The sequence below is a fragment of the Helobdella robusta genome (genome assembly GCF_000326865.2).
Source record: "Helobdella robusta unplaced genomic scaffold HELROscaffold_2, whole genome shotgun sequence".
NCBI lineage: Eukaryota > Metazoa > Annelida > Clitellata > Rhynchobdellida > Glossiphoniidae > Helobdella > Helobdella robusta.
This window is the reverse complement of record NW_008704083.1, coordinates 3,947,815-3,957,814: the sequence shown is the minus strand read 5'-3', so window position 1 is coordinate 3,957,814 and position 10,000 is coordinate 3,947,815. Positions and strand designations below refer to the sequence as shown.

Here is a 10,000-nt window from a genome sequence, read left to right as displayed (position 1 = left end):
CACGTGCCGATATGGCGCTGAGGCGGACGAGTTTGGGCACCACGGTTTGGTTTGTCGCCTGGGTGGGGGCCGTCAACTACGTCACTCAGCGCTAAACGATTACATTTGTCGGCTCTTCTCCAAGGCTTCAATCCCGGTTCTCAAGGAACCATCCGGCATTTCTGCGCATGATGGTAGGCGACCGGACGGATGCACGCTAATACCTTGGAGAGCCGGCAGATGTTTGGCGTGGGATGTTACGGTCCCTGGCACCCTCGCCGAACGATACGTAAACCTGACAATTAAAGAATGCGGTTTGGCCGCGGCCAGGGCAGCGGACGAGAAAATGAAAAAATATGGGAATGCCCTCCCCTCGATGGAATTCTTGCCAATATGCATCGAGGTTCTCGGCCCGATGGACCCCAACACCCTTAAATTTTTTAAGGAAATAGGCAAAATGATCAGTGTCAGATCAGGTGACAGCAGGGAACTGTTTTTTGCAACCAACCACATTTCGTGCTTGTTGCAGCGGTTCCTGCGTGTCTGTGTGCTTGAAAATATCCAACTGAATGCCGACATGTGCAATTAACGACAAATCAAAGTGTTAATCCATTTGTTACTTGATGTTTGACGGTTCAGTGTCACTCATCATGTTTTGGTTTTAACATACATACATACATACATACATACATACATACATACATACATACATACATACATACATACATACATACATACATACATACATACATACATACATACATACATACATACATAAATACATACACACAGACAAACAAACGTACAAAACATTCAGTATGGTAATTGTTGTTCGGCGCACGTTATAGGTGGCTGGCTGTGGCTACCACTTCACATCACTGAAGAGAATGTTTGCCAAGCTCACTTTATAAACTCTTTCCACTTTTATATTCCTTATAAAAATATGTGAGTGACACTCAACATCACCATTATCGTTATCATAATCGTCATAATCTTATCATCAGCATCATCATCGATATCATTATCATCATCATCTTCATTTTCCCATCATCACTATCAATGTCATCATCATCATCATCATTTTATCATCATCATCACCACCACCACCATCATCGATTTCATCATTATACTATCATCCTTCGAAGATATATATCACCAATATATCATAATAATGATAGTAGTCATCTTTGATACCATCTGTATCCTCTTATTATCAACATAACCATCATTGCAATATCATCAATTTCGTTATCCTCTCATCTGCCATTAACACCGTCATTTCCACCATCATCATCATCATCGTTAACATTATCATCATCATCATCATCAACTTCATCATCATCATCATCATCATCATCATCATCATCATCATTACCTTCGTTAACATTGTTATAATAACACTACCATCATCATCATCATCTTCTTCATCATCATTATCATCCTCACCATCATCATCTTATTCATCGTCACCATGATCATCATCTTCTTCTTCATCATCATCATCTTCTTTACCATCACCATCGTTTACATTATTATAATAGCGTATTCATCATCATTATTTTTCTTATCATATGAATCAAGACGATGATGTTGATGAGGATGATGATAATGATGATGATGTTAATGATGATGATGATGATGATGATTTTGCTCTGCAAAATTGAAAAATAAATCAGATAATATTTTATAATTAACCGAAACACACAGGCAAACAAACAAATAATAAAATAAATAAATATTTGAAATGTAATTCAAAATCATATTACAATTGTTATTATTATCATCGTTATTCGAGAAAAAAATCCTCGTACTACAAAAATAAACAAATTAAAAATGCTAAAAAATATTAAAAATAATCATAGTTTTCAGTATATGTGTGTGTATTATATGTATGTGTGTGTGAGTGTGTGTGTGTGTGGGTATGTATGTGTGTGTGAGTGTGGGGTCTGTGTGTGGTGTGTGTGTGCGTATGTAAGTGTGTGATTGATGTGTGTCTGTGTGTAAATGTGTGTGTGGTGTGTGTCTGTGTGTATGAGTGCGTGTATGTGTGTGTGATCTTTGTTATTATTCGTTAATTTTTGAAGTATCTTCGTATCGACATTCACCCTGGCGATTCAATCAATCAGCAACTATTATGCTATTTTGATCAGGATCGCGAAATTATTTACAAAGCCACGTCAGACAGCCTTGGTTCATTCATTTCGTTTAGTCGGTCATTCACTTTGTTTTATTTGCAACACGACAAGCTTTCTAAAATTTATTATTTTGAAATTTTATGAATTCTTTGTTTGAACGTCTGTTTGTTGAACCGTTTATTTTGTTTATTTGCATTTGAGCATTTTATTTAGGGAACATTTTTTTCAGCAGTTTAGTTTTTGTCATTTTAAAGTTTTACTAATCTATTTTTCATGCATTCATTCATTCATTCATTCATTCATTCATGCATTCATTCATTAGTTCATTCATTCATTCATTCATTCATTCATTCATTGGTTCGTTCATTCATTCATTCAATCACTAACTCCTGTCCGTTGGAACATGAAATCCTTCAGGAAACCTCTGAGCTCATTCGAGTCCAAATAACCACTGGAGTCCTGTTTATTGTCACGATGATGATGATGATGATAAAATGATGATGATGGTGATGATTGTGATGATGGTAATGATGAAAAGAGCAGACAAGATAATAAAAATATTTCATATTGAAATAAATCATCAGACGCATTGTATAGGAAGATGGATGTTGCCGTAGAATTCGGCCACCCTTCCAACACTTAACAATTCAAGGACAATAAATTTTAACACTGGCAATCTTCAGAGCTATATAGAACTTTTTAACATTGTATAAACATCTGTAACGGCTGTAAAAAAAACACCTCGTTTTGAAACGTTTTCTAAAAATTGTTTGATGTTGGCCTCAGATCGGCTTAACATGGTAATCGCTCTGTGAGTGATGTCTACAATTTTGAATCTATTGATATTTCTGAAATGCTTCAAAATTACAAGTTGTGATGACGTCATGTCTCGACTCAAAGATTTAACTTATTAAATAACGTCAATGTCAACTGAATCAGGAAGTATAAAATGAAGATTTGCGTTAAAAAATTCATGATTGCTAAAAGTGAAAATATTAAAAATGATGAAAGTATGTTATTCAAAAGATTTGTTCTGTCGGTACTTATTTGAATTTTTAAAGCTCGAAGTGAAACCGTGCCTACAAAAAGTCATGTCGTTCAATGGAAAGTGTTCAAGCGGGACAAATGTGCATGTTACAAACGAGAGTTGCCAACAAACTGAGGAAATGTCCATCATAGTTTGTACGTAGAAAGGATCAATAAACAACATTTCCAAGCTAAATATTAATTTAAAAATAGAATCGGCACAACATGAACAAGTCAACAGATCCCGTGGTTCAAAAGTCATATTTTAATAATCATTGGCACCATCATGAGATACTCAGAAAAAGTATGTATAGTATATGTCTATTAAACCGGGTTTAAATTTATAAAAAATCCACATCAGGTCTGCACTGCTGTATGAATGAAAAATTTGCACATTTGGAAGTGGCAGTTGCTGGATTCATTTGGAAGCAAATGCTGAACACGAGTTGATACGATCCAGCTCAAAAAATAAAAGCTTTCCATTCAACGTCCGCATCCAGTTTTACATAAAAAGAAATAGAGACAAAAAAATGAAGTTCGATAATGAGCAGAGCAACTAATGCAGCCCTGTTGACTTTACGTATTAAACATTAGTTACTCTATTTGCCTACCGACCATCGTCGTCCAATCTATCGCTACTATTTCTAAACGTTACTAAAGCTGCGATCTTGTTACTGGAGTTTGTATTGAAATCTTCGACAGCGTGATGCTTGTCGTCCTCAGTATTTTTACTAACATCGCAAGAACTATAGTGCACAAAATTCAGAAAAAGTTTATTAATCAAGTGGCCATCGTCATCAGTTTGCATGAGTTCGCTCATTTATGGCATTAAGTATTAATTACATTAAAATTGGAAGTTGCTGTTGGGTATCGTTGTTTTGAAGTTTAATGCTTTTGAGAAACTCGTTTGCAAAAATTCATAGTGAAAATTTAATAAAACTGTTGTTATACAAATTCATCATGCAGATAGGCCTTATTTCGATTTTTCACAAATCATCTTCAGTGCAGCTTTGGTTTACATAGTTTCTTTTGGTTTACATAGTTTCTTTTTCTAAGTGAGTTACTTAGTTGGTGTCATATTCTTTATCTTTTTTGTTGTTGTTATTTCTTTGTTCTTCAATGTTATTAGAGTTATTATTAAGGAGTCGAGTTGGTAATGATGCACTTGAAGTGTTAACTCAAATCCAACAAAGAGTGATTACATCATTACCAGCTCGATGCCTAATACTAATTCTAATAACCGTGAAGGACAAAGAAGTGACATCAACAAAGAAGATTAAGAATACGACTTCAACTAAGTAACTCAATTTGCCAAGTAACTAACTGCTTTGACTAAAGAAACTATATAAACAACAACAACAACAACAACACTCATCGGCAACAAATCCAGGAAACATAAATGTTGCAGGGACAGAAATGAGAAGTGACATCTACTCACTTTGTCATAATGCGTCCAAATTCGCATGAAATCAACGGCATGGAGCTGAAAAAAGTGTGATTGAAGGTATTGCGTGTGAATTTTTGTTGTAGTAGTTGTTGTCGTGTTTGTAGTTGTAGTTTTTGTTGTTGTTGTGTTTGTAGTTGCGGTTGTTTTTGCTGTATGTATGTATTTTGGTGAAACCGTGTTGCGTTCATGTGTTATTGTCATAGTTACTATCATCTTTATATCATCATCATTATCATCATTCTATTCCCATTATCATCATCGTCGTCATCATCATCATCGTCATCATCATCGTCATCATCATCATCATCAACGTATGCCTACTCACCTTTGAAACTCCCAAAAATTTTGCCAGGAAGTTCTGTGGATGTAAATGGAAGATTTCATGTTTGACATCATGTATTTCAAATATATGTACGTGCGCGTTAGTATATCATTCTCATCCATCATCAACAACAACAACAGCAACAACAACAACAAAAACAACAGCAACAACAACAACATCAGTAACTCATCACATTTTTACGAAAAACACAGCAAACAGATAGCTGCATAAGTTATGGTAGAATGCAATTCAAATCATTCAAACCAAGATTAGTAGATGCAAGTCGGAATGAATTTTGTTGGATCAGATTCTAATGTAGCACATTTTTCAAACTTCTCCCAAAATATCGCATAACAAGTTTTTTTCCCAAGTTATACACGTTTCTATACTTCACCCAAAATTTTCAACGATAATTTTTTGTGTGTAATTTGCTGAACTGTTGTACGTGGTCTTTTATTAAAACAGAAGATTATCCACAAACCGTCTTATTTGTTGTTAGATTTTATAAAAACTGAAAATTAGTTTACCAGATAAAATATAAATGTTATCAATAATAAATGATTGTTGAAAAGTATATGAATGGAGAAAATCTTTAGTTAACGTAACAAAAACAAATGAAAATAACAATGATCAATGAACTGCATTATATATGAATTATAAAAGGATTATAGATGAATCATAGATAAATCGTAAATGAATGTTATAACCAAGACCAATAAATTTTAGGTTTGGACTAGCTAATGTTTATTAAGTTCGTTAATTTATTTATTTAGCTCGTTATTTATTAAGCATTAAACTAATAGAATACACCATCAACTTTTCTAAACAACGTTTTTAAATTGAAATAAATTTATGAATGCACTAAATTTTTGTTTAAACGACGATCGGTCATCTTACTTAAACCTTAAATCATTTTATAAAAAAGTCTTCAGAACTTTAAAAATTCACTTTGGCTTGCTAGAAGGTTTTAAACATAAACAAAACCGCAATGAAGCTTGTGAATGGTTGCATACAATAAAAACGTAGTTAATAGTAGTTAAAACCAAACAAATGTTCAATAGCCAGGTTACTGATGATATTGATAGATAGATAAATTAATGTTCGTTGGTGAACAATAACAACCAATACTCTAGCCATCTGTTAGTAAAGATAAAATAAAAATTATTTATTGTTAGTATTTCTTAATCTTTCTTACTATTTGTTATTAATTGTTAGTAACTGTTAGTAATTGTTAGTAAATAGGAGAATAATTTAAATGTTAGCATACCATATTGAATAAATAAATAAGTTAAAAGTGTTAAACATCTAATGAAAATTCAACTACGGAGCCAAATTAATAAACTTCAAAATCGTAAACGGCATTCCTTTTAATAAAATGAAAAAAACTGTACAAGTAAAACATAAAATGAAATTATTATATGTTATATATATAAATATGAATAATAAAACAATATAAATGTTTTAACATGAAATTATTATATGTTAATATATAAAAATATGAATAATAAAACAATATAAATATTTTAACATACAATAATAAATAATAGTTAAATTAAAAAATAAAAATTAATTAATAAATAATTGAATTCATGTTTTAAAAACCTCATCATCTTCGACCGCTATTACAGGCCTGCTCCGCTGCTCGTATTGATGCAGAGAAATGATTGCAATAAGAATAAAAATATATCATGGTTTAAACTTTTAACTTGTCATCTACAATGAATAAATTGCTTAATCCAAAATGAAAAATTTTATTAAATAATATTTTATGTAGTATTTCTGTTTATAAACAATAATTTTATATTTTTCATGGTTTATATTTCTTTGTTTTTTTTTGTTGCTTGATATTTTGGTTGTTTGCTTGTTCGTTCGTTCGTTCGTTCGTTCGTTCGTTGGTGTTTGTTTGTTTATTGTTGAGGGGTGGTTAGTTTTGTTTTCATTGCTATCAGATGATGAAATTGATTCTATAAATAACTATGATAAATAATTAATTATATATATATATATATATATATATATATATATATATATACATACGTACGTACATACATACGTACATACATACATACATACATACATACATACATACATACATACATACATACATACTTACATACATACATACATACATACATACATACAAACATACATACATACATACATACATACATACATACATACATACATACATACATACATACATACATACATACATACATACATACATACATACATACATACATACATACACACACACACTCATACGCTCGCTCAGCTGGTGTCGGCTTTCACATTTTTAGTATTTCGCTAATTTTTAGTAATATTTCTGGTTTTTAAGGTTTTTGTTGCAATAATTTCGGTTTTTTTTGGTGTGGTTTTTGTTGGTTGTCGCTTTTTTGCCCTTTTTCGGATTAGGTTCCCGCCGTTCGGTTGGTTTTTTAACTTTTGTGGTCTCAGGTTTTTAATTTTAGCTTTAACATACTTTAACAACAGCTGTGGGCCTTTACAGCTGCACCGTACAATGCTCATTAATATTCATTTTTGTTTTCTCTGTTTCATTCCCAGTTTTTCTTTTAATTTTTAAATTTATTTAAAATTAAACCTTTTTATTTTCACCACAATTTTATTTATTTTATTTTATCACTGTTCACACGGTTTTATCTACTCGCTTTTGATTTTATTTCGTTGACGTAATGGCACCGGTCCTATACCAATGCACGGTTTGTTTAAATCATTATAAAATAAAACCGGACGGTAAACTATATCGACATGGAGGCAAAGTGAAGGGCCAGGAATGCCCTGGTTCGTTCAAGGCAGCCGACCAGCCTCCGGCTGGTTCATCTGCCTCCGCGCGATCGCCGCTTACCGCTGCACCTGTCATCAACCCTCATGTTGCTACACGCGGTTCTTCGGCATCGGTCTCGGAGAGTCCCTCCCAAGTGGATTTTTTTCATGTTTTTGACAGGCTGACGGTCGTTTTGAGGACTGCCCATCTGTATGATCACGTTCCCAAACCGTGCAGAGACAAGGTATCTAAAGCATTGTCGGCTTTATTGACGGCCGTTTGCGATGATCCCTGCGACGCGACCCATTGGTGCAGGCTCCAATGTTTTTTCGCATTTGTTTTGTTCAAGCCAACCAGGGGCGGTCGCAGGACTAATCAAGCCAATTACGTTATTAAACGGTTGGCCGAATTCAGTTCGACCGAGGTCGAGTTTATTGTGGCAAGCTTCAACACTGACCACAACACCAAACCGCGTAAGCACAATCCAAACAGTTGGATTAGTGCAGTAACCACTCGGATTGAACAGGGCAGTCTCTCGGCGGCCGTCAGACTTGCTTGTTCGCCCGCAGGCCTGGCGGAGAGCTCGCCTGAGACACTCGCTAAACTCAAAGCTATTCATCCCAGTGCTCCATTGAACAGGCGAGCTTTCCCCGCGCAGGAGCCGTCCAATGGTCGCGTTTCACCAGCCCAGGTGTTGACGGCTTTAAAGTCGTTTAATAATGGTTCATCGGGAGGCCTTGATGGCTTGAGGCCTCAGCACATAAAGGATTTACTTTCCGGTCCGACGCCCACCGATGAATTGTTAAATAACCTCACCCGGTTTGTAAATTTGTTGTTATCTGGGGTCTGCCCTCCCGCGGTTAGCCGTTTCTTCTTTGGGGGCCGTCTGGTGGCTTTAAACAAAAAAGATGGAGGGATCAGACCCATCGCGGTGGGGAATTTCTGGAGGAGGCTGGCCAGTAAGTGCGCTCTGGCGCTAGTGTTGGAACAGGTCAAAGCCAAACTCTATCCTATCCAATTGGGCGTCGGCGTGAAAGGTGGTGCTGAGGCGGCCGTCCACGCCGTACGTGAACTGATTTCAACACTTCCAAAACAGTGGGGATTCTTGAAGATTGATTTCAAGAACGCTTTCAACACCCTGAGAAGAGACTCAATGTTAGAGGCAGTTAAGCAGCACTGTCCTCAAATTTATAATTTTTGTCATTCCGCATATGGCCGAGTCTCTTCTCTCGGTTACGACGCCTGGGTGGTTGAATCGTGCGAGGGCGTACAGCAAGGCGACCCTTTGGGACCGATGCTTTTTGCTCTAACCCTTCACCCGCTGTTGACGAAGTCATCCTCGGCGTTTGTTTGTGGCTACCTGGACGATGTCAGCTTGGCCGCAGAGGGCAACATCTTAGCGGACGACTTCCTGTCGCTGAGGGTCGGCGCTTCCATCATTGGTCTTGAATTAAACACAAACAAGTGTGAACTACTTGTAAATGACACGTTTCAAATGCCACACGTGCTGGCTAATATTCCCACAGTGCCTCATTCATCATTAAATTTTTTAGGCACTCCAATGATGGCCGGCGATCATCAGGACAGGTTTTTTAATAAAATACTTTTTGAGCTAAGATTTGCCCTCGAACGTGTCTCTCTTCTCCCGCTCCACGACGCGCTGACAATCATCCGCGGCGCCCTCAGTTTGCCGAAATTGATGTATTTTTTGCGCACATCCAACTTTGTTAATGCGGCCATTTTGGGCGAATTTGAGGGTGCTCTGCGGGTGGCCCTCTCAGCAATATGTAACGTCGATATTACCGACAAGGGTTGGTCTCAGGCTCAGCTGCCGGTACGATTTGGGGGACTGGGGTTACTAAGCGTGGTTCAGCTTGCACCAATTGTTTATAAATCTTCCGCATCTGCCACGCTTGACCTACAGTCTGCCCTTCTTCGGCAATTTAGTAGCCTGCACTGTACCCCACCGACTCCAATCCAACCAACAGACCTTTCCCAGGGCAACATTTTGGAGGAAGCATATAAACGCACATTCAAAGAGTTGCTTTCCTCAAGCCCTGACTCGGCGACCTCAGCTCGCTTGCTGGCAGTTTCCAGCGAGGCGAGTTGCGGCTGGCTGAGATCTTTGCCCAATACGTCGGTGGGTACCAGATTGGACGACGAAACGGTCAGGACAGCCATTGGCTTCCGTCTGGGGTTGGCCGTTCAGAGTCGATACACATGCAGGTGCGGCGCGGAGGCGGATGAACTTGGCCATCATGGTCTTGTTTGTCGTTTGGGCGGAGGTCGCCAGCAGCGACATTCAG

The 10,000-nt window shown here is 36.8% G+C and overlaps 3 protein-coding genes across 3 annotated transcripts in view; 2 read left to right on the top strand and 1 right to left on the bottom strand.

The window, feature by feature from the left end:
- The window catches only part of HELRODRAFT_160318 (hypothetical protein), a gene marked incomplete at both ends in the record, with an annotated part of 1,131 nt that extends 639 nt beyond the window's left edge, over positions 1–492 (bottom strand). The window contains one exon of the mRNA XM_009017286.1: positions 104–492. Coding sequence (XP_009015534.1) covers positions 104–492 — 389 coding nt within the window. The remainder of the gene's footprint in view (positions 1–103) is intronic.
- A 2,623-nt stretch (positions 493–3,115) lies between these two features.
- HELRODRAFT_160317 (hypothetical protein) lies at positions 3,116–3,590 on the top strand (the record flags this gene model as incomplete). The annotated part of the gene is made up of 3 exons (XM_009017285.1): positions 3,116–3,292; positions 3,354–3,444; positions 3,502–3,590. The coding sequence occupies 3 exons, from the start codon at positions 3,116–3,118 to the stop codon at positions 3,588–3,590; spliced, it is 357 nt and encodes a 118-aa protein (XP_009015533.1).
- A 4,012-nt stretch (positions 3,591–7,602) lies between these two features.
- HELRODRAFT_160316 (hypothetical protein) overlaps positions 7,603–10,000 on the top strand; it is a gene marked incomplete at both ends in the record, with an annotated part of 7,124 nt that continues 4,726 nt past the window's right edge. The window contains one exon of the mRNA XM_009017284.1: positions 7,603–8,513. Within this exon, the coding sequence (XP_009015532.1) occupies positions 7,603–8,513 (911 nt within the window). The remainder of the gene's footprint in view (positions 8,514–10,000) is intronic.